Below are 25,287 nucleotides of genomic sequence, written 5' to 3'. Positions count from 1 at the left end.
TTTATATCCCAGAGAAAACTGCAGTTCTGTATTTATCTCTGCATGTTACCCAACATCAGCACAAGGCTCAGGAGTTCGCTTGTAGTTTCAAGATTCATGCTGCCATACTGATATTAGTAGTTTGTTAAGAATTCCTTGTAATAAGCTTGCAGCATTAGTCTGTCCATCGGCAAAACTCTCATATGATTGCCAGTGCTACGAAAGTATATAAGTTTTACTTGACTTCGCAAGTTTCAACCACTGTTCACGAATGTCCAGTTCCTATCCACAGATGACATTGGATTACAGCTCAACGAGGAGCACCAGGCTACATCTAAATGGTGCTATTCCGATAGCATAACAATGTAAGGGCAACAGGGGGAGCTTTGCTCTGTTGGCCGTTGGCTATTGCTGATCAAGCATGATGTATGTTGCTCATGTTTACATCTTGATCTTGTTCACCTTTTGGGAAACCACCACGCACAGCTTAACTTCTACTCCCTCCGTTCCAAATTGTAAGTGCATAACAAAAATGCACATAGAAATGCCAAAACGACCTACAATTTGGGACAGAGGAGTAGTTTGCTGAAGGGTGGCTCGCTTGCAGTACAGCTTCAACATAACTGAGAGCTTTGGTTCTCTGCATCAGTCAGTCTTGTATAACTTGAATTTCAGAAGTCCGGACAATTGATACAACCACAGCTATGTCATCCAGCTTGCCCCCACTGAAGCCAAGGTACCCGACTGAGAGAGCAGCATCTGAAAATGGGCTTCTCCCTGCTCCCGACCTACCCACTTCCTGGGCCTTCGCAGCCAAGTGCTCCGCGATCTCCTGCAAATGTAACAAAAATATGTACTTAGTCTTTTTGTTTCCCATAGAGCACTTTTTTTATTTAGAATGATATTGATTCTGACCGCTGGTTTTAGATCCGCCTGTAACGATTTAGAGATTATTGCAGCTACTTCATGCTCATAGACATTATCGAAAAGGCCATCTGTTGCTGTCACAATCGCATCTCCTTCCTCTAGATCAATAGTATAATTCTGAAATTAGAGTGAAAATTAGCCCAAATGTTAATGTTAGCATGTTATGGAATACAGCTTTTCATGTTAAATTGTTTGCACCTGTACGAGTTTCAAGGGGTCATCTCCCTTCTCAATTTGTAGTGGGAAATTGAAACCATAAACCATAGGTTTTGATTTCTCATAAACTTCTCCATTTCTTATTACCAAAAACCCAGAGTCTCCTATATTTGATGCTTGAAGGACCTGTAACATTGACAGGTGCAATAAACAATAAGAAAATGGCCAATGAAGAAACAGAAAAGTGTTGATCAAAAGACCAGACCTGGCCATCAAAGTGAGCAACTAATACAGTGGAAGAACCAGGAGAATGTGCTTCATCTGCTGCCTTGGAAAGGATTTGCTCCGGTCCAAGATCTAAGGCCCCTTGATTCTCAGTTATGAATTTTTTACAACCATCCATTAGTTCTCTTGCATAAAGCCCTGCATTGATTCCTGAGCCCAGAATTTACATCAGCACTGGCTGTGGTTTTCCCATGAACTATTATAATACACTTAAAATTCAGCTAGCGGTGGCACAACATGTGAGCTCAATATGATGACAGAGCCAAGGCCTTCACAACGTGTAGCTTTACTACTGATGCTTGAAACATCATGTCATTGGAGATGCCAGTTTCACTTCTAACACGAATGTGCGGCATCAGTCTCTTCCTATAGCTGGGACCCAAAATAGAACTAAAAATCTTAAACTCATCTCCTCTCTATTTCCTTCCAAATGCCTGTAACACATTTTCAATAAGCAAGCACCAGCGCATGTTCTAGCCCCAAAGCCAAGAAAATTTTATCAGGCATCGGTTGCCGCAGTATTTGAGCACCAGTAGAAATGATGCCTAAAACCAAAAAAGTTGCTTTAAAGCATTGGTTCAACAGTACACTGTGGAGGGCCTAAGAATACAGTTATCTGGCAACCAAATTCTTCTGAGTTTTGCCAACACAACAACTGATATGAACACTATCGATGAAATTATCTGCCGTGTATCTCATGTGGAGACTGTGGTGGGCTCCTTGCCTAGACATTTCAAATAATATTTTCTCCTAAATAAAACAGCTTTAACACTTCCAATTTCTTATTTAATCAATAGAAGTACGCTTACAATCTTTTAATACAATTTGATAGTTTTGTGGCTGGGAGTAGGTGAAATGTGTGCAGTTGTAGAGATAGAGAAATCACCCAGCTCCTGTCGTTTTCAACTTTTTGTATGTCAACTTGTTAGTCTACATGCTTATCTACATCTCGTTGGGGCCATGCTGTACCTCAACCAGTCAAATCTTCCGAATTATTTATGAGGGAGTAGTATATTGCTGTACATTTAATCTCTTTAATGGGTACATTCGTCATGCCATTTGGATCAAGACATGAAAACTGAAAATCAAAGGTAATTATACCATCATCCTTCAGTTCAATGGTCAGGCCTTGTCATTTCTGGTCCTGTCATTGTCATGTATTTTATGGCAATAGATTTAGTTTACTTCCCATTCAACTAGCTGAAAGAAATTACAGAATTAAATGCAACGAAGCTTAATATGGTTCTCACTAGGCTTTTGTATGTGCTTTACATAAAAAATAAAGAATTTTTAATTCATAGAATCTTGACCTCATAAAATTTCCTAGCAGGCTGGAAGAAAAAATCAGCCATGGGAATATGCCATCTGATGGTTTTGTCTTAAAGAAGTGTACCGAACCCTGGCTAGCTAGGAAACTCGCAGAAACAAGTTCTCACTTCTCAGGGAGGTCACATTCTGTGAGCACATGGGACGAAGCTTGTGTTGGTGGTCTCCTTGATGTGAAAAAAAGGTTCCAAAATATGCCCAAGCCCAATATAGAACATGTGGGGTGCACAACAATCCTGCTGTAATGCTCATTCCTACAATCCAAGTTTCTTCATACTAAGTAAAATTGCTTTCTATCCTTCAAAACAATTATTAATTCACTGATTTTCTCTGAGGTCGGTACTATTTTATTCCTCCATCCAGTATCCACAGAACATTGAATATCAAGCATTCATTAAAATTTCAGTCAGTGTTCTACTATTTGTTCTCCAACTAACAACGTCCCCTCATAAATTTAGCTCCACACCTCTATTCGTTCTCTAAAGAACAAGCACTGAGTGAGTTTGCCTGGAAATGAACTGCTTTTTAAACATGTGTATGTAGCTACATACTACGGATAGAAATGTAGTGACAAAACTTGGCATCAGAAGGCTGGGCATAGTTCATAAGGCTGAAATAGAAAAATCAGAGAACCAAAAAATCTTGTGCTTTTACCTTCAAATGACCACTGGCCAACTCCATCTGCTACACCAAACCAGCCATTGCCTGCAATAAAATATGCATCTTCTCCGCCTGTAGCTACCTGGAAATAGTTAGACAAGTATCATAACTGAAGCATCAGGGGAAGTATGGATTCATTTTAAGATGAATATTTGCAGCCTAGGTGAGTATGTCATAGAAAAGATGAAGTTCATGGAACTTTGGAGCAGTAGTTAGTTATTTAACTAACCAAGATAGTTATCAAGATCTTGAAAGTAATATTGCTTTCAATCCTTCGGTGAGATGCGACAAATGCATATTTAGCAAAAGAGAATACAAAGAAGTTATTACCTTAGAAGGATGAGGCAGGATTGCAGCACCTGACGACAACACAAGTTCTGATTGGGCTATTTCAACCATCCTAGAAGTAAATTAAAACATTAAAAAATGATATTGTAGTTCTGAATTACAAGCGCACAGGCTTTTACCACAAGCATAAAGTCAGGAAAAGCTGTAAGACAGGCTTGCATGACAGACATAACTCAATGAAGAGGAAACTTATGCCATATATAGCTTTAACACCAACAGAACCCATTGCAGCATAAGCTATTACTGACCACTTTATGGTCTGAAACACTTGAAATCAAAGTAAGAAACAAAGTAATACCTATCAGAATCCTTCACCTCTGAAGTGTCTTTTTTCCAATCCACCTCCTTGCTATTTCGTTCCTGTAGGATGAAAACGAGCATGTTAACCCAGACAAACATATATCCAAAATTCCAATCCAATAACACCAACAGATATCCTACAATACCATAACTGCACAAGATTTCTGCCCACTAGGCACATAATGTTCACGACAGTTTTCTCATTTTGCACCGAAAGTTCAGACCATAGTGCTTAAAGGATACGTATGCAGCACCTGATATAAAGACTATGTCGTTTAGTTAAGGTGCGGTCCCTTGCAAGCTACAAGATATGGTTACAATGCAATGAATCAAACAAAAATATCACGACAGCAACACATGATATAAAACATGGCCGAGAATGTGAACAGAAGGGGAAAGGGACAGTTTAACAGCTAATTCCGCCAAAAATCAAATAAAGATACAGCTGCCAGTGAACTTTAGAAATATGAAAAGAAAAACGGGGAGTATGTGACAAAAGGTGGATGCATGTGTTCACGATTTTGGCAAGCATACAGTTAGTACTCAACATATCCTACACGTTATGCAACTACTAAGTTTGCACTTCATCACAAACATGAACCAAAGGAGCAATCCTCACCAAATTGAACTCTACACTTCACTGAATGAACTGCCAATACTAGAAGAAACTAACCATCATCTAGTCAGCACATAATCATTTTTCTGCAATTGCTTAAAACTCTTCCAGAAATTTAACACCTTCGTTTAATTTGGTGAATGGTGAATTGGATGCATTCTTGATAAGCAAACAAGATTGCTCATCTCATCTGAATTGGAAAGATTCGCGTAAGCACACAGTTGCGTACCACTATTGGTAGGGGGACCCCGAACTCCGCTCCCTGCTCGTCGCCGCTGGAGCCGCTGGACTCCGTCTCAACGTCGGTGTCAAAATCCTGCACGGTGGAGCCTTCTGACGCGGCCTCGGATTCCTCCAAACCGGCCGTCCCCGCCGCCTCCTCGCGCTGCTCCAAACCCGTCCCTGTCGTCTTCACGACAGCACCACTCGTCGGAACGCCTGCCCCAACTGCGACGCCGTCGCCCTCGGTCTCATACTCAGATTCGGCAGCGGTAATCACCTCCGCGGAGGCCAGTCTGGCCTCTGCCTCCTCAACGCCAGCATTGGAACCCGCCACCTGTTCCGGCGCCTCCTCACCCGCGGCGGAGGCGGCACCGGTTTGCGCGCCTGCGTCAGGAGGCGGAGGTGCCGGTGAAACCTCCGCTGCAGCGTTCGGGCGCGGATGCTCGACCGCAGCCGGGGCGCCCAATCCCGCGCCGGTGACCGCCTGCTCAGAGTCAGGCTCCGGTTCGGTCTCGCCGCCGCTGCTCACAGCGTCCGAGTCAGGGAAGACTCTGGAGTCGGGGCTGGTCTCTGCGGCCTCTCCCGGACCACGGCTCGCCGGCTCCGCCTCCGCCTCCGGCTCCAGCACGTCGGGCTTTGGTTGGCCGAAGCGGAAGACGATGCTCCCGTCCGCCAGCTCTGCGCGCGAAGATAGCACAACACAGCCGAATTAGCGACCGAGACGAAGGGGAAGGGAGGGAAGGCGTCTAGCACTTACCGGTGGTGGAGTGGAGTTCGGGAACCGCTCGGCGCGGGGACGGGGCCGCCGCGGCGGCGGAGGTGGCGTGCGCGCGGCGGCGCGCGGGGAGTGGCAGTGGCGGCGGCGGTGGGGGCTTCGGTGACAGCTTGCCGGGGCGCAGGTCCAGGAGCCCCGCCGCCAGCGGCAGCTCCGCCATGGCTCACCTCGAGTCCTCGCTTTCCTCTCGCTAGAGAGAGAGAGAGAGATTTGAATTGAACTGTGAGCGAGGTGGAGAGGAGGGGACGGGGGAGAGGAGGTTGTGACTCCGGAGCTTCCTTCCGCTGTGGAATGGAAAGGAATGGATTATAGCTTCACGAGGCAGCAGTAGCCTCTGCCCCCCACGAGTTCTTGGCTGGACGGTGCGGGTCGCTGGTGGGTGGGCCCAATGCTCCGTGCGGAGCTCAGGCGGGCCCAATGCTCCGTGCGGAGCTCAGGCGGGCCCCACGGTTTTGATTGCGGTAGTTAACGGTGCAATGAAGGGTCATTATATTACTCCTCAGTCCACAACAAGAAGGTCCTTGTTTTTCACATCTCCCTCGCCCGTGTCAATGTTTTGCTTTTAGGGCGTGCTTAATCCTCGACTAAAGTTTAGCACTTATCATATCGAATGAATGTTTGATCCTAATTAAACATTAGTTAATTATAAAACTAATTGCAGAAGCTCGGGACTAATTCCCGAGACGAATCTATTAAGCATAATTAATCTATCATTAGCAAATAGTTACTATAGTACCACATTGTCAAATCATGAATTAATTAGGTTTAATAGATTCATCTCGCGAATTAACCTCCATCTGTGCAATTAGTTTTGTAATTAGCTGATATTTAATACTCCTAATTAGTATCAAACATTCGATGTGATAGGGACTTTAACCCTAGGAAACAAACCACCCTTAATCTTACTCCATCATCATTTTTATTTTGAGTGTTTCTCACCGCGACCATTTTATTTTTGGCAAAAATTGGTGCAATGATAATCTCACTATCAAGTCTACTATAAAAGTTTGGTTACTTGTTGGAGCTAGGAAAACAAGTAGGGTATTAAAATTGTCGGTATCGAGGGAACTCTAAACTAAGGTGAGCACTAGTTTTAATCTATATAAAAAAAATTATCCCCTTTATATCATAAAGGGGCTCTCTATTTATAAATAGGCTAAGGATCATTTCTTATTCTCGAAATACTCATCTATCCGGCACATTTTAAGAATATGCTTTGCAAAAAGGTAAAAATAAAGGTATACAAATTCGACTTACATTCGATTTGCATTCCTGCTCTGGGTCACGCTTCTCACGGCACCTTTCTGCCGTCCTTCGATTTCACCGTGACCTTCGTTGTTCTCCAACTCTTGGAGACTCAATCTATGTCATGCTGACCCTACGACCTCCACCTCCGAACGTGACAACATCCGTTTGCGCCGCGCGGTCCCTTTTCACCTCGGTACGGTGATCCGCTCCTCACAGTGATATGCATACAAAGAAAGATAACAAAATCGCTACAATCGCTTACCCGAAGGTAATCGTGATGTGCCTACGAAGTTTAGTGGTCGACAGTAGCCAATCTCTTATTTTTTTTCACTAAGGGCTCGCCCGAATTTCATTACCATCAAGCAACAAAATTACAGAGCAGCTCAGTGTCACAATCATTCCAGGTACTGACAGCAAAAGAAAAGAACACCCCAGCAGGCAAGGCGCGCAGGGGCTTCCAGCTGGGGGCAAAGACTCTTGGTGGACTCACCCTTACCAGGCAGACCAACACCAACAAGGCAAACTAAACAAGGAGCGCGATCTATCAAACAGCATGACAACTAGCCCTCTCTAGCTATCAGCAAGACGCTCGGCTTTCTCTCTGAGTCTTCTGGAAGGAGAAAGGAGAGTGAAAGGGTCTTTTTACTACAGCAACACTATCCACGTCCCTAGCTCTTCCACCGTTCCTCCATGAGGGTGGAAATGCAGCACCGTTTCCTTCATCGCCTCAGTGCCAGCTTCCAGGTTCATCTTATCCTCCGGCTTCTGAAGACCCGCCCAATACAATAAGAATGTGGAAGCTAAGCACCCAATCTCAGTAGGAGATTTCACTTGTTTCTTTTCAAAACAAACTGAATTGCTGGTTTTCCACAGGGCCCAGCAGTTTGCTGGCAGGCCACCATGATTAAATTGTTATTTTGTGGCATATATCTTCTAGTCCATTCCCAAAACTGTGTAAAAGTAGTTGGTCTAGATGGAGCGCCAATAATATGGCAATCAGATTCCAAGCACAGCGAGCAGCGGAACAATCAAAGAAGAGATGTTCTACGGATTCATCCATGTTGCAAAAACAGCACCTCTTATCTCCTTGCCAATTGCGTTTTAGAAGGTTGTCTTTGGTTAAGATGGTATTTTCGTGAACCAACCACATAAAAAATTTTATTTTCAGTGGGATATTAGATTTCCAGATTTTCTTGTGTGAGTTCTCAGTTTCAGAACTGCACAAGTGAGAATACATGGTTTTAACATAGAAGTTTTCCGACTTTTCCCAGGTCCATTTGGGTCTATCCTTGTCATTAGACAGAGCACAGGCTAAGAGCATGTCTCTCAATTGTGTCAATTTTGTTTGGTCTCTTTCATTTAACCATCTTCGAAAAGTCAATTGTCAAGCCTAGCAGCCACAAACGCTACACTTCCCGTTTGTTACTGACAGATATCAAAAAGTTCCTGGAACTTATCCCTTAGAGGTACCACACCGCACCAGGGATTATAGATTTCCATATGGGCCGCCCGGCCCTAGCCCGGCCCTAGCACGAAAAGGCCCGGCACGAAATGGCCCGGCACGAAATAGCCCGACCCCTCTGTCGTGCCGTGCCGTGTCGTGTCGTCGTGCCCAACAGGCAGCCCAGGCCCGGCACTACGGCCTTTTTTTAGGGCCGGGCCGGCACGGTGGCACGGTAGGCACTAACGTGCTAGTGCCGGGCCAGGCACTAAGGTCTCATGACCACTCATACTTATTAGGCAGACAATCACAACACAACTACACAAGTCATTGATCTATAGCTTTTAACTTGAACAGAATAAAATGATCTTATCAAACTTCACAAATCACAATTCACAAATCAACACATCACAGATCAACATCACAGAGAGACAAGAGATTATAAATTTTAAGTTTGAGCTGGTGCAATGGCTGCCTCATTAAAAACCTATCCAGGTAAAACTCACACCTCGTGAGAAAAAACCCTGGATAGGAAAAAAGAGTACAGCCCAGCTCAATCAAATAATAGTTCTAAAACTTAAGTTATTACAGGCCAGTGTTACACTTCTGAATTCTCATCGACATCTAGGTACAAATTAGCAAAACTCTCCTCAAGTTCTTCATCCTCTACTAAGTTCTGAAGTCTTGCTTCTGCAGCCTCCCAATCCTTGACACAAGAAAGCATCTCGACCGTCTCCGGTTTCAATCGACGCCGCCTCTCCTCAATGATCCTGCCAGTAGTGCTGAAAACAGATTCAGATGAAACTGTGGAAACAGGAACAGAAAGAACATCTCTAGCCAAGATGGACAGAACATGATAAGTTCTTTTATGCTCATGCCACCAAGATAAGATGCTGAAGTTATCATCAAAATGGGTGACAGTGTCACTGTCCAAGTAGGTAGAGAGTTCATTGCCCATAGCCATACCACTGGCAGTTGCAGAAGTGCTTGCTGCTTGCAGCAAAGCACTTGCAGATGACCTTCTAGACAAAGCAAGAGGCAAAGAGGGAGGAGGGGTGGAGAAAGAAGTACCAGGGAGATCATTAATTCCAAAGGCAGATACACCACAATCTGAACCAGTGGAAAAAATGTCATCCCAAGCACTAGTTTTCTTACCAGAAGTGGATGGAGGTGGAGGAGTTTGCAATTTTACTGCACCAAACTTGTCATCATACAGTTTAAATGCAGTAGACAGTTCAGCTCTAACATCAGTGAAGTAAGCAGAATAATCAGTACCAGTAAGACTAGATAACAACCTGAGGACATTTTGAAAACCTTTCAATTTAGCTCTAGGGTCCAATATGAATGCAACAGAATAAAGCATAGGAATGTCTCTCCAGTACTTAAGATAGTAATCTTTCATAGGAACAACAACATGCCTAAGCAATTCATCATTTTCATAATGTCTAAGATGCTTAGCAATCAAAATGAGCTGATGCAACATAAGTGGAGAGGTAGGATAATAAACACCAGATAGTGCAACAGTACAATTATAAAAGAGTTCAAAGAAGGATAACATACTCTGTGCAACAGTCCAATGATCCTCTGTCAACAGTAAAGGATCTCTTTCACCCCTAGGATAGTTAGTCTCAATGAAAACATTAAATGTCTGTCTGTAAGGGAGCAAATGCTTGAGCATGAGATAAGTGGAGTTCCACCTTACCTCCATGTCCAAACCAAACTTTCTAGGACGAACATTCACAGCTAGACAAAATCTCTTAAATGCAGCAATGCGCTGGTTAGAAGCATTGATGAAAGATATTGCAGATCTAAATGCATCTAGATATGGCTCAATCAGACTAATGGCAGATTTAACCATGAGATTGATGATATGACAAGCACAACGCTGATGTAAGAACAATGTTCCAACATAAGCAGCTAATTTAGGACTAAGTTTCTCCATAGCAGTAGTATTAGCAGAGGCATTATCCAAAGTAACAGAAAACACCTTTGAAATCAAACCATACTCCTCTAGCACACTAGTCACACGGTCAGAAATGTTCTGGCCAGAGTGAGATTCATCAATAAGCCTTAAACCAATTAACCTCTTCTCTAATTGCCAATCAGCATTAACATAATGAGCAACCACACTAAGGTAATCTTCCTTAGCATTACCAGACCAGATATCAGAAGTGATAGACACAGATGAAACGGCAACAAATGATTCAATAAGCTTAGCACGGCAATTAGTAAAGTACTTGCACATATCTCTAGTGGTTGATTGCGTAGAAACAGCAGAAAACCTAGGATTATGAGCAAGTTTAATATACTCTTCAAAAGCAGGAGATGCCTGGGCCGCATTCCCGGCACGCTGGGCCAGCACGGCCCGGCATGATTTTTGGGCCGGCCCGACACCCCCGCGCCCCTCGCCTCCCGACCGTTGATCTGCCTCGTCCCGTCGCCTCCCGACCGTTGGATCGAGCCGTTCCACTCGTGACTTAACACTACTTCCCTAAAGCCTTTTTGTTCTAGCCCTTCAAAGAGAAATTCCTAGTTGATTTTATCATAGGCTTTTTTGAAGTCTAATTTAAGGATCATACATGATCTCATGTAGACTTAGAACTCCATTCATAATATTTCTCCCCTTTATGAACATAGTCTAACAACTGTTGACAATTCTGCTCATGCAGTTTTCAAATCTCAACATAAGGGTTTTGGTGATGATTTTATAACTCACATTCAAAAGGCAAAATCAGCCTATACTGTTGGATTTTGTTGGCTTCTCTTGATTTTGAGATCAAAGTGATGATCCCGTAATTCAGTCTACCAATATCCAGTTTGTGGTCCCAGAATTTCATAAACATATCTAGTAAATCCTATTTGATGAAGTTCCATCCAGATTGGTAGAATTCTACCGGTATGTGATCAGGGCTGGGGGCTGTGTTTTTTCCATTGAGAAGACTGTTGTTTTGATTTCTTCCTCAGAAAAAGGTCTGGATAGAAATTCATTTTCTTCATCATTCACCTTTTCATGTTGTTCCCAACATTCTGGATCTAGTTTAAAAGTTGAACTATCGAAGGGTCCAACAAGATCCTTATAGTAATTTGTGGAGTGTTTTAGAATATTCTCGTCCCCTTCAAATGCTTGTACCATTATGTTAAGGTTGAAAATTGCATTTTTCCTCCTCTTTCCATTTGCTATTTTATGCAATAAATTGGTATTGTTATCTCCTTTTAACAACCAATTTGAGCTGGATCTCTTTTGCCAGTAAAGTTCTTCGTCTTCAAGGAGTCTAAATAGTTCAGTTCGAATGATCATTTTCTTCTTCATGAGGGTTGCAGGAAGCAAACCACCTTCTTCTTTCTTTTCTAGCTCAACCAATTTGGATTACAAGATGTGTTTATACCTTCTGGACTGGCCTTTCAGATTTCTACACTAGCCAATCAAAATAATTTTGATTCTATTTAGTTTGATGTACCATTTTTCCACACCATTTTTAGCTATTACCTCTCGCTCCCAAATTTCCTATACCTTTGGTAGAAAGTCAACATGCTTAATCCAGGATATTTCAAAATAAAAGTGTTTTGTTTTCTTTAATTTTTCTTGGCCTGTACATGCACAAAGGATTATAGTTAGACATATATATGGGGATTTTTCTTAGGTTTGTCATGGGAAAAATAGTTTCCCAGTCATTATTCATGAGAACTCTGTCAAGTTTTTCAAGGGTAGGGTCTAGACAGTTGTTGCTCCATGTAAACAGCCTGCCATTTAAAATGAGATCTCTTAGCTCATAGGAGTTAATGATCTAGGTAAACAAATCCGTAAATCTATTTCCACTAAAGGCTTTGTTTTTTTCCTCGCTAAATCTTAGAATGTTGAAATCTCCTCTTATCAACATAGGGAGACTCTTGTTTGAGCAGATACTGGATAGTTCAGTAAGGAACTTATCCTTTCTTTGGTCATATGCTGGATCATAAACAGTGGCTAGAGCTAACTATTTTCTCATTTGTTTTGCAAAGACCTCAGCTATAATTGAGAATTCATTTTCTTCTACTTTAATAATATGAAATCTTTCCAATTTAACTCCGTAGAGGATCCCTTTAGATCTGCCTTTTGAGGGCAACCAGTGCCAGTCATATAATCTGCCAGGGTCAATTAGTCTAAAGAACTTGTCAGAGTATTTCTTTTTCATAGTTTCTTGAATGTTGTTGACGCTCCTTATTGACACCTTTTTACCCCTATTTATCTTCAATATTGGCATACAAAATATCAAAACTATTCATCATACCTAATAATCGAGCTGTTTTCTCATATGCATTGTATTTTGGAGGATATTCTATTTTCACAGGAAATTGGACTAAATTGAAGCATAATTGGATGAGGCTCAGGACAAGCGGTGATCCAAAGAAAGCACAATTGGAGCATAATTGGATAAGTTTTGATTCATTAGTGATCTATATGCCTCCTTCTATGATTTCTACAGCTTGTAGATTGCATATGATGTTCTTGTAGTCATGGTGACTAGATTTGCATGTCTGATATATCATAACAACGAGATATGTGCTTTATGTTTATGCCTTTAGACTTCCTGTTCTGATAGATAGGATCATGACGGGATTTCATACCGTGTAAGGCGGGGTTTTCGGGAGTCATACCGGAGGTGGTGGTTTGAAGATGCTTTGACTGAGAACCACGTGTTTGCTTGCCATCTAGCTAGAACTACAACATATGCATAGTCTAGGCTTTGCTCTAGATGAGTTACCTCTTGGTCATATTTGCTAATGCTTCTTATCTATTCATATGTATTCACAATCACCTTGCAACTCAAATCATGTTTCCCGATGCTTAGTTAGTCTAGATCCTGTGAATTGTTTCCACGGATTGATAAACCTTAGGGAAATACTCTAAGTGAAAAGCTACAAGTGATCCATGCCCTTGTGGTTCAAATTGGCGCGCTAACTGCCATCAACAAGCTTTTCTGGTGTCGTTGCCGAGAAAGCAAGTGATCAAGTTTTAGATTAACTTTTGCATCTGTAAATATTTTTCTTGTTCATAATTTTCATGTGAATATTTTCCTTGTATATTCTTGATCTTGTATGGTTCTCGCATATGTTTTTCTTTCACTAACCCTAATATGAGATGGACTTGTGCCTTTCAAAAAAACAAACAAATATTTTCTTTTCTTTTTGTGCCTGAAAAAAATAAAGATTGCAGGCAAATCAAGTGAGCAGCTATAGCAGGAATATCAATAATGAAGGATGAAGAACCACCACATAGCACTCCATCAAACAGCTTAGCCGAACCACGATAACAAGTAGCAATGGGAGAACAGCCCAAACGCAAGCTTAGCGAGCTTTGTACACTGAACATTAAAGATCTGCCGATCCTGAACATAGCTAAAGTCGAAGGCCCATTCGAGATCAACACTTCAATCATTAAAATGGTGTAGCACAACCCGTTCACTGGTAAGGAGGATGCCAATCTCCATTTGCGATCCTTCCTATAGATATGCAACACCTTCAATTTGGACGGTGTCGACGACAATCAGCTATGTGTAAGACTTTTCCCGTATTTGCTATAGAGCAAGGCACTTCAATGATTTTACACTCTGTAAGCATCAACAGTCGAGAATTGGGAGAGCCTGGTGCAAGAATTTTTCGAGAATCGAAGATCAACTCTTTAGCGGTAGGCGCTAACTCTATTAGTGGCCCAACATCCGTTATTGAGTCCACACCTAATACAAATGCTGATAAACAAGGTATGCCGCTATGTCAATTATTTTTAGGACTAATGTTTCTTGAAAAAAAATTTTGTTCAAGGAATAGGTGTTGGAAGCGACCATGTCAAAGAGGGAAGATTTGAGAACCTCTCTGCACAGGAGGAGATGATTTGGAGCTAATCAAGACTAGATGATACAAGATTAGAAGGACCATGACACTACCAATATTCTCCAATGGGATGCTCAAGAGCTTCTAATTCAGTGATGCAACCAAGGAAGAAAACTGCTTAGATCGTTGACACAAAGTGCAGAAGCCTCCTTTAATCCCGGCACCTTGGCTAAAGCAAGAATTATGGAGAAGACACATCATTTCCACCATACTACTCACTGATACAGCAATGATGATGACCTTGAAATCAAAGGGTGCGTGATATAATGCCCTAAACACAACAAAATTAAGATCATCAACATCTCTGGATCGATGCACAAGAAGCTACTGTTGTCATCAAGACTTTGCGCTACCTTAGAAGAAAACAATAGAATTTTTTAGGATATTCAGAAGTCCCATGAAGTTTACATTCCAACGGATCAAGCGACAAGGCAATCGGATGTTCCTACAAGCAGTTATGGCCAAATCATCAAAGGTCGTGTTTCCTGAAAGTAGTTCTGGACCAGCACTGAAATAAAACGGGCATAACTCTCTCATTTGAACTCCGTTTTAGATAAATGACCACTCGTTGGAAAAGAAATTTCATAAAATTTTCAATAGAACTATATTTAGGTATATATTCTCTTCTACATGCAGGGGAAAATCCATGAAGAAGAGGCAGCAGCAAGACGATGAGAACATGACGCAGCAGATGAAGATGACAACAATGAAGAGGAGCTTGGGAAATGCTTTGGTTAAGCGTACATGATCAAATTCAGAAGCTCAAAATAGAAACAAAAAATATGGAGCATTGGCAAATGAAGACACAAGCAGGTGACATTCAATGCAAGGAGATGTTATAAGCGAATCACAATGGATTACAAAAGATGCATGGATACATTGGATTCTCGCCAAGGGCTACTCACCAGGGAAGACGCAGATTCTTCGCACTCGAATATCAAGCTTCACCCAGTACACTGCGGATAAAACCTTTGAGGTGTTCAAGTGCTTCAATGACTACCCTGTCCACATCATAAGTATCCAAGAGGGGACCTAGTTATGAAGTTTTACGGCAGGTTGAAGGCAGCTTGACGTGCAATCATCAATGCATCTATTGGAGGTTCCATTGTTGACCTCACTCCCACTCAAGCAAATGCTTTGTTCAAGAAGGTTGGTAATAATGATGTCTGGGCATCAGCGCGAAACAGTTCACTTATTCAGTCTATGTGCAAGGCAAAAGGCGTGCAAGAAGTGGAGCATGTTGAATCATCAACATCTCAAGTTGAACATTACTGTTGTGATCAATTTTCTGCCCATGATCAAAGATTTACAACATAATATAATTAGATATTTAGAAACTCCGTCAAATCTTCTTTCCAATGCATCATGAATCATCAAGTTTGGATATCCGTAGAAGGAATTACGATAAAATCTTTCAACGCTGCACGTTTTGGGACATAACGTAGTGCTGGAGTAAAACAGGCGTAACTCACTTATCCGGAGTCCATTTGGGGTGAATGGCCACTTGTTGAAAAGGGAATTTGATGCATTATGCTGTGGAGAAAATGTTTTGTACATATTCTATTCTGGACATAGAGGAGTTCAACAAAGAAGAGGCAGCAACAAAGAACGATGAATAAGAATGAAAACATGGAGGCCAAATTTGACCCGTTGATAAGGAGAATGGATAAGCTATAGATGAGAAGCCAGTTGCTCAGCTCAGAGGAGAATGCAAGCCTATAGAGAAAAAAAACTTAAAACATAAAATAAAAGAAAGAGGAAGAAGACTGCAGCACCACCCCTGGATGCTGCTGGGAAGAGCAGAAACCCGAAGGTCCAGATATAGATGATAAACGAAGCGCTTTGAGGGAGGCAACCCAAATGTGGAGTCAGGTAATAAGCTTTTGGGAAGACAACCCAATTTCTATGAGTCATTTGAGTTTTAGAGTTTTGCTACACTAGTCACTTCTTCTTCTTATTAATGTTTTGGTCGAACACTTTGATGCAAGATTGTTTGCTTGGTCGTTAACATTCTGTTGCTTTTCAAACCTTTGACCAAACCTATGACATAACCCATCCTATTTTTGTTTCTTTTTATCACCCATGAAAAACCAAAACCAGAGAAGCTAAAAACCCCTCAAGCTGATCGGCGTGGCCTAATTTGCGCCATCTTTTAGTAGAGCATGTGTAATATTTTTCATAATTTATTTTTGTATAAAATACACATGCTAGGCTCATGAAAAAATTATGATGAAAATCTCTTTAGGTTTCTGCTTATTGAAAATCCGGTTTTTCTAGTTAGAGTTTTCTAAGCCTTTTATTTGTGTTTCTTTCAAAATTCTCTCTCTGTTTTAAGCATGGTAAAGATTGAAGATTATTTAGTCTAATTCAATAGATTAAGTGACTTTGATTTAACCTAAATGAATATGGTCACGAATTCTTGATTTACATTAGTTTTTGACAATGAGCTTCACCTCTTATTTACATAATGGCTCGGTGATTGCATTGAGCATGATTTTATTTTTAAGGTCAGAGATGAATTTTCATGTTGAGAACAATAAAACCAAAACCAAGCATTAATCATTTTTGAGCCTTGGCTTTTGCATTTTGCTTTGCTTAGTCATGTCGGCAAGAAATCCCGGCGTGTTCTCTGTTTGTGCTCTCCGCAAGAACCATGAAAAATAAAATATCAAGCAAAGAAAAGAGCATGTTAAAGAGCACATCATGAAGTCCCCAATAGGAGGATCAGCAACCACTCTTTGAGTTGACGCAAGGACATGATAAGGAAGAACAATAGCTGGGTAATGGACAAAGTGACCATTGAAGAAGGGAGACGCAAATGAAACAACACTCATATTCTTGGTTTGCGTATCTTTCCCCTTCCTCATTTTTCATATGCACAAGTTGTGGCAATGTTAGCATGTTTTCGATTTTGTTTTTAGAATCCGTGTCAAATGAATATTCATCGCATTCAGCTTAATGTCTTATGATTAATGTTGATGATGTTGTTTATGCCTTTTGAAATATGATGGATGTTGCCACCTTGTTGTTTGTTGTATTTAGTTATGCATAGCTCGATAGATGCTCCCTGAATATGATTTAAAATGAATTAATTGCCAGCTAATTTTCGTGGAGGTTAAATGACTTTTACTAAAACCCACATAATTCTTGTTGCTCTTTTGTTTAAATTTACTGAAGACTTGTTTTTTTTCATGTATTAAATTCTTTATGCTAGTCACTTTAGTAATAATTCTTGCAAGAGCTATATCCTATCCAAAGCCATATTTATGTCTTCATGATAAACCTTAGATTGCAAGTTTATATTTCAGATGAATTGATTAGGATTGATTTCTGTGGTACGAGACTTAGAAGCTGGTTATTCCTTTGTGTAACTATTTCTTGCTAGCCTTTCTATCCATGCACTATGACTATTCCATAAGGGAAATGTTGCAAACCTCGCTGGACATCCAACCAAAAACCCAAACTTCTTTTTGAGATTACTACAACCCAATATGAGTATGGAATAAATTCTCGACATCAGATCAGAACATCCATTAGCACCTTTTCATGATAAACAAGATTTGGAGGTATCCAACTGTGTGCAAAATGAAAATTGAAGGAAAAAGAGGCAAGACAGGGCCAGGCCGATCAGCTTAGACATCCTCATGCTGATTGTCTTGGGTGGTTCCCTCCTCTGGAAGCTCTAATTTTTGGCATGGTTGACCTCCCTAAAGAATCAAATAATTTTCTACAGAAGACCAAAAGATTTTATACTTACATTAGCAGTCATTTTATTCTCTCTTTCATGCTTGAGGATGAGCATCGTTCAAGCATGGGGGGATGGAGTCATCGCATTATCTCTGACTACTGTTGGGTAAGTATTATGTTGCAAAAAGTTCTGAGGAGGCAAAAAGAAAAGAAAAAAATGAGTTCAGGAAAAGAAGAAAAAGATAAAAAATAAATAAAGAAAGAAAGAAAAGAGAATAAAAATGCTCCTCAGGTTTTTGAGCTTCATAAAATTTCTAGTACCCTAAATGTTAATCCATACTCCTTTTCCAAACATGTGCAATTCGATAACGGGAACTTCACTTGTGTCTCATGATCACTGCTGCCCTTGCACATGTCCACCATCTAAAAGTGTGTGTTCCATTCTCTCCCTCTCCATAAGCAATTATTTCTCCATGACCTTTTTGACAAGTCTCAGTAAACCCAGTAGAAGTTTTTTCTAGTTTGATAATATTCTGAATATAATAGTTTGCTAGGACTATTTCTACCTACCAAGCTCCAGATAAACCTCCCACTTATTTATATGAGTAGAATAGGTTGATAATATTCTAACACATGCTCTGAGAGACTTGATGAGCTGAGAGTTTCCATTGAGTAATTGCAAGAATTTTGCTGCTGGTGTTGATCTAGCTCCTTTTTGAAAATTGTGCTCCACTGAAAGAAAAGTTTTGAAGTTGATTTAAATTTAAGAGCATGGTTCTAAATTCTTTGTGGCTTGTTCATCATTTGAAAAATGTCTATCCTCCATAATGATAAGCTAGCTACAACTTGAATATTAATTGAATATCTAAACGGAGCGCCATGTCTTGCTATGTATGATGAAGTGCAAAGTTAACACTGAAGGGCAATGCTGATTTCTATTGAAGACTTGCTCGAGGACGAGTAAAATTTAAGCATGGGAGGATTGTTGACGCTCCTTATTGACACCTTTTTACCCCTTTTTATCTTCAATAGTAGCATACAAATGATATAAAAACTATTGATCATACCTAATAATCAGGCCGTTTTCACATATGCATTGTATTTTGGAGAATATTTTATTTTCGCAAGAAATTGGACCAAATTGGAGTATAATTGGATGAGGCTCAGGACAAGCAGTGATCCAAAAGAAAGACGAAGGCCAGAGGCCCCAAAAAGGGCCTAGGCCGATCGGCCTATAGAGCCCAGGCCGATTTGCCTAGGGTCCCTAGGGCCCCATTCATGCTTATCTTTGGCGAGAACTCCTCCAAGAAGACTTAGGGGTTAAGTTTCACAAGATATGGCAAGTTGACTTCGGGATCAAAATCAAAGCAAGCAACACTTTGGAAAGATATCAAGATCCATCCTTATCCTGAGGTTATCATTGAGCCAGGCCCATATGCAAGTAAAACTAAGCTTCCAGAACATCAAAGAAGACTTGGTGACGAAGTTGGGCGTGAGGAGATAAAAGAAAGGGCCAGGCCAATCGGCTTGGACCCACCCAGGCCGATCGTCCTGGGCCTTTCCCTCGCCCGTTCAACTTCACTTTTATATCACGGCCTCTCGAGGATATAAATATCCCCTTTCTCTGTCAGCACGACGTGTGGAATTCAAATTCGAAGTAGAAGGAGCTGATGGCCGTGTAGTTGTCCAGAGGCCTCTGGCTGGCGTGATCACCCTGTGAAGAGGATCCACGCCGGAGTTCTAGAGCTCGGATTCACAAGTTGTGGGTATGGCCTCGGTGGAGATCTTGTGATGAACAATCATTCATGGTGAAGTAATAGATGAGTTTCGATTCATTAGCGATCCATATGCCTCCTTCTATGGTTTCTAGTGTTATGAGTTTGCTTATTCCAATCTATAAAGCTTGTAGATTGCATAGGGTGTTCTTGTAGTCATGGTGACTAGATTTGCATGTCTGATCTATCATAATAGCTAGATGTGTGCTTTATGTTCACGCCCTTAGACTTCCTGTGCTGATAGGTACAATCGTGATGGGGTCTCATACTATGTAAGGTCAGGGTTTTCAGGGAGTCATACCGGAGGTGGTGGTTGAAAGATGCTTTAAATGAGAACCATGTGTTTGCTTGCTATCTAGCTAGAACTACAACATATCCGTAGTCTAGGCTCTAGATGAGTTAGCTCTTGTTCATATCTACTAACACTTCTTATCTATTCATGTCTATTCACAATACCTTGCAACTCGAATCATGTTTCTTGATGCTTAGTTAGTCTAGATCCTATGACCTTGTTTCCACGGATTGATAAACCTTGGGGGAATACTCTAAGGGAAAAGCTACAACTGATCCGTGCGCTTGCAGTTCAAACTGGCGCGCTAACTGCCGTCAACAAAGGCCTATAAAGTCAGCCTTATATTAGTAAACCAACTCTTTAATGCATGTTCCCATACCCTTTTTGGAAACCCCTCTACAATTCCATATAAGTCCTATCATTAATTACGTTTTAAAAGTAACGACACCCTTTTTGAGATTATACCTAGAGTTAGATCTTGGTATAACTCCTTCAAGAGCTGAGCCTCCATCGGAAGGATGGTTCTCTCTTCTCTTGGTACACATGTTGTTAGGACCCGCTTTCTTTCTATTTATTTCAGTGTTTTTTCCTTGTCACTGGTTGGAAGCCTTCATCATCAAAAGAATATAATTTTTATTCTATGTATTTAATCTCCTTATAGGGGAGAGCAGTCAAGTTTTCCATGTCTTGTAGATCATTAGAGCACTTGTTTCTTTCTGTCAAATTAGCCCTTGCATTTTCCATGTCTTTTAAAAGATCAAATTGTTCCAGGTTTACTAGTCTAATGTCAACTCCCATTTTACTTTATCTAACGATGAGTTCATTAATATTTAGGACTATAAAAGAATTCTTAAAGTTCAAATTATTACCTTCCAAATTCTTCTTCATGGTAGCCACCTCTGCTTTGTCAGCAACTTTTAGGCCTCCAAGCCCCTGTTTCTTCAGCCTATCACTCAGTCTTGGCTATTGATTCACTTCTTGGTTGTCGCCTTTCTAGGCTGCCTCGCACTCATTTCAGATTATATCATCTCCCCCCTTGCTTAAGTTATCTGGAATGTAGTTTGAAACAATCTTCTATTTTATGTCCAATTTCCCCACATTTGCCACGGATCCCCAAATTGTTCTTGGCTTGTCCAGCCTTTCTTTCATCGTATTTCTTCACCTGATGTTCCCTTCTCCTAGAGTTTTCTACCATCTCTGTGTCAAACACCTCTTTGTCAGCCGAGTGTAAAGATCCCTCCTGGCTCAAAGCTTCCTTTCCCATGTTATCTTCCTGCATTCTGTTCATTTGTTCTTTCCCTCTCCCCTAATTTAAGTTGTTTCTAAGATCAAACTGCTGCACCCTGTTGAAGTTCTGGTTCTAAGTCCTCTCTGAATCACTCTATCTCCATTATTGGTTTGAGGTCCTTCCTCCTTTGAAATTTCCTCTTCGTCCCCCCATTGACCAAAGTTTGCTCAGCCTTCGAAATTCTGGAACTCATCTCTTCTGCTGCCTCCTAGGCCACGCACGAGTCGCTCCCCACTCCTGGGGACTCTTTGCGCCCCAAAGCTCCCCCTGTCATTCATCTGTTGGAATTGTTTCAGGTTAGATTTCACCAATTGCACAAAATATCTAGTATCTGCTCCCAGGGTCGACCACGTTGAATCCGCACAGCAAAGGGAAGCAGACATGGAATCGTGACTAGTGTGAGGGGTTTTTCTAACTGGAACTCGGATTATCTGACACTTACCCACAAATTCGCTCCATTTCCATAGATGTTCGAGCTTGATAGCGAGATCCTTGTCAAAAACTCCCCAAATAGATTCCCGAAGATTGCCGCCCTTAGGATTAGTTATATGTGGATCTCTTCCCACCGATGAACACAAAGGGTTCATTGGGTTAGGGTTAGGGTTTGGGTTTGTTTGTGGCGGCGGGGATGGTGGTGGATGTGGGATTAGAAGGGCTGAAGCGGATGGAGATGAGGATGCGAATCCGGGAGCAGGGGGTGAGTGAGTCGAGTCGATACGTGGTTCCCTTCTCCCGTCATGGCGAGGCTGGTTCTCTGACCTCCATGTCCCAGCTGTCATGAGGGGAGGTGGGGGTGCGGGTCCGGACACGTGTTTGGGGTTGTTTCCCCTACGCGCGGTCCATGGTGTGCCTGCTCCACGTGAGGTCCTTTTGTCAGAGAAGATGACAGATGCAACAGTGCTGCCCTCTCGTGCCGGTGCGCCGGTGACGGACTCTTGACGGAGAGAGGCGAGCCATCATGATGGCTCAAGCTCAGGAAATCTTTTCTACCATTCACATAAATGGAGAGAGGTGAGCCATCATTATGGATGATTCTAAACTCTCGTGCCAATCTCTTATGAAGGTAATCCGACATGTTGCTTCAATCAAATGAGCGAGGGTAATTCCCTTGGTCTAGATTCCTAACAAAAATAACAACTAATGTCGAAAAGAAGGTAGAAATGTTTCCAGGTCATGTCCAGTGGAGGTTTTATAAGAGTTTCATTCTCATTAAATGATATAATATATCAGCATATTTTGATGACATGGCAAGATAGATATAAAAGAGAGAGGTCATCATATGTACACTATATCTAAATTTAAGAAACCTATTGAAGTTTTTGTTTCATGACTACATCCAAAGCCATGCAACGCAATTAAATGGTATTTCTAGTTTATGAAACCGTGAAATGAAACTATGAACAGAGACCTTGTTTAATCTATCAACTCAAAAATCTTTAGATAATATGGCACTCTTGGAAACAACAAAATGAAACTTCCCACTGAAAATAGCCTATGGCACATTTGCTTGTGCAGTCACTAGTCATTTTTGTTCTTCCTTTCTCCTCGAAATTCCAACTCATGGTCCGTGAATTACGTAGCACCTCTAGGCAGATCACCTTACCATCGAGGGAGCTCGAGAGCTCGTGCTCTTCACCTCAACTCCAAATTTATTCATACCATTTTTTAAAAAAATCTCCACATTCATGTGCAGCCATGACCTACTTGTTGTAAAATTGCTGAAAGAGCACAGCCATCGAACCACTAATATTACATGGTTGACGAGCACATGGTGATATGGCACTGATGAAGCGATCCACGAAAATAGCACCACATCTAAGAAAAGGAAATGAAAATTTGATCTTTCTCTACTCTCTCCGTAAGGGCAATGACCAAATCTCCATATTTTCAGTTAAACAATAATAAAGGTGTTGGAGCCCAATGTGGCAGGTCTAGGAAAATCTGGTCAGGCCTGTTTAGACCGATCTCCCAACTGGTCAGACCGGTTTGGGAAAAATTCCCAAAGTGCAAATTGGACTTCACCATGGCGTATCTCTCCTCGAGATGATCGAAATGCATGTATGCAATGTCCGATTTGGACTTCGAATGAGAGACTTATGCCCTCGGGAAGATCTGCACCTTGTGTAGACAGGTCAAACCGGCTGAACCCACCGGTCAGACCGGTTGGATCAAAGTCCTCCAAATGAAGATTGGACTTCACCATTGCGTATATCTCGTCGAGTAGATCAAGATTCGTATATAGAACGTCCGATTTGGAGTTCGGATGAGGGAGATATGACCTTTGCAAGATCTGCACCCGGGCAGACCGGTCAGACCGATTGCCCAGGCTGGTTTGACCGGTTTGGCTCTGTTTAATCCGAGTAGGAGTTGTAATTTAGCATGATTTGTATTAGAGTTTCGACTCCTGTGTGAGGAAGACCTTCCCTCCCTATAAATATAAGGGGATTCGGCCGATTGAGGACACAGAACCCAATCGACAAAAACCAATTTACTATTTTGTATCTTTTCCTTTATTTTTTTACCCTAGCTTTTCGAGTCTACTTGTTGTTCTTCCTTCGTCTCGACGATATTTAAAGGCGCTCTAGGTGGCCTGCTGATCTTAAAGCAACCCTGCGTGCGCCTGCCCCGACGGGATCCTTCTCGAGCGAGTGTTCGAAGGTCTACCGTCAGCCTGCCCAACAACTGGTCAGACCGGTCCCTGTAACCGGTCAGACCGGCCTGCGCCGAGGTGCTGCAGCAAGCCCCTCCATGTGCCGCACAATCGTGTGCGTTCGTATGTTGTCCCAAAAAACGTCAACAAAAGGTTTTATTGAAATTCAAGTGCTGGTGTGCTCTTTGCACAGTAGATAAACGGCAAGCATCTTGCGACAGTTATAGCTTTTCCCGTAGTGCATTTCAGTGTATATATCAAATGCATAAAAACTAGTAAATGAATTCATCCAAAGTTAATGCATTTCCATTTAACTATTGTTGGCCGGAACTTTAATGATGATTTAGATATACAAACAACTTCTAGTAAAAAAATGCCAACTACAAAGTTTTCTAACAATATACTTAGGCAACAACCGACTATGTTGTTTCTTAGAACCGATTATATAGGTTGTTTAGTAGTGTTTATTATAGGGGAGGAGAGAAATACTCAAATATCATGTAGAAAATCCTATTTTTATCGAAAGATACTCTCTAGTAGGGATGAAAGTGATACGGATATTATCTGTCGGTTTATCCTACCTGAAGGTTTCAAACAATCGAATGGATAATATGTGTCCGAATCCGGCTATTCAATATATGTACTGTAACCGAATTCGGATACTCAAAGTTGGATATCTAATCCGCGAACAGGATAAATACCAATATTTAACATCTTGGCACTACTCGTATCCGAATTTGGTCCAAGAAAGAAATAACTATATGTATCTGGTCGTATCTGATCCGTTTTAATCCCTACTCTCCACTACCTGCTTTCTCTATTGATATGCTTTTTGCTTCCCTACTGAAAAAAAGATGAAGTGTTGAGAAGGAAAGGAAAAGTAGAGAGGAATGTAGAACCATGTTCTAAGATTTAATGTTGCTCTTTTTTACTATGGGTGTGTTTGGTTGCATGCACCACATGATGCATGTATGGATGATCCTGGATGGGATGGTTCAACCAATTTGCTTGTACCATATGGTTCACTCTAATTAGTAGAATAATGTATTAAGTGGGATGGACTCATCCTGGATGAGTTGGTTCAATTCACCCAACCAAACAAAAGGATCATTATTATTTTGAATCATTTCATACATGAATCAAATGATACAACCAACCAAACCCACCCTATTAGAATCAAGCGTGATGCACTCATGCACAATCAATAAACGTGTACAATACTAGCGCACCTGTGTATTATGGACATTGATATTTAAACAATAATTAATGGTGAGTGAGTAACACAGAGGTGTAAGTTTTTACATTGTTTTCTATATATATGTAAGTTAGACGTTATGGGCCAATGTCGTGGATATTACTGTGGATAGGAAAAATGACACATCAATGATCAAATTATAGAGGCAATGTTGCTCCAAACACACGTGATAGTTCAGCAACTCATCAG

The 25,287-nt window shown here is 41.4% G+C and overlaps 1 protein-coding gene across 1 annotated transcript; it reads right to left on the bottom strand.

Moving 5' to 3' along the window:
- Positions 1-160: 160 nt before the first annotated feature.
- Positions 161-5,903, bottom strand: LOC117838433 (probable protein phosphatase 2C 71). The gene is made up of 9 exons (XM_034718463.2): positions 5,577-5,903; positions 4,827-5,497; positions 3,980-4,041; positions 3,664-3,733; positions 3,328-3,415; positions 1,328-1,497; positions 1,105-1,248; positions 895-1,023; positions 161-811 (listed from the first exon to the last, which is right to left on the bottom strand). Exons 1-9 carry the CDS (start codon positions 5,752-5,754, stop codon positions 629-631), a joined length of 1,695 nt encoding a protein of 564 aa, XP_034574354.1. The 5' UTR covers positions 5,755-5,903; the 3' UTR covers positions 161-628.
- Positions 5,904-25,287: the final 19,384 nt, after the last annotated feature.

Source organism: Setaria viridis, chromosome 9, assembly GCF_005286985.2.
Source record: "Setaria viridis chromosome 9, Setaria_viridis_v4.0, whole genome shotgun sequence".
NCBI classification, from domain to species: Eukaryota; Viridiplantae; Streptophyta; class Magnoliopsida; order Poales; family Poaceae; genus Setaria; species Setaria viridis.
This window is presented reverse-complemented; position numbering and strand designations above follow the sequence as displayed.

Coding starts and splice junctions, on each gene's coding strand:
- LOC117838433 (XM_034718463.2), bottom strand. CDS start 5,754: ATGGCGGAGCTGCCGCTGGCGGCGGGGCTCCTGGACCTGCGCCCCGGC. Junction 1,498..3,327: donor TGGCCAGTGGTCATTTGAAG/GTAAAAGCACAA, acceptor TTCTGGGCTCAG/GAATCAATGCAGGGCTTTAT. Junction 1,249..1,327: donor TTGCTCACTTTGATGGCCAG/GTCTGGTCTTTT, acceptor TCAATGTTACAG/GTCCTTCAAGCATCAAATAT.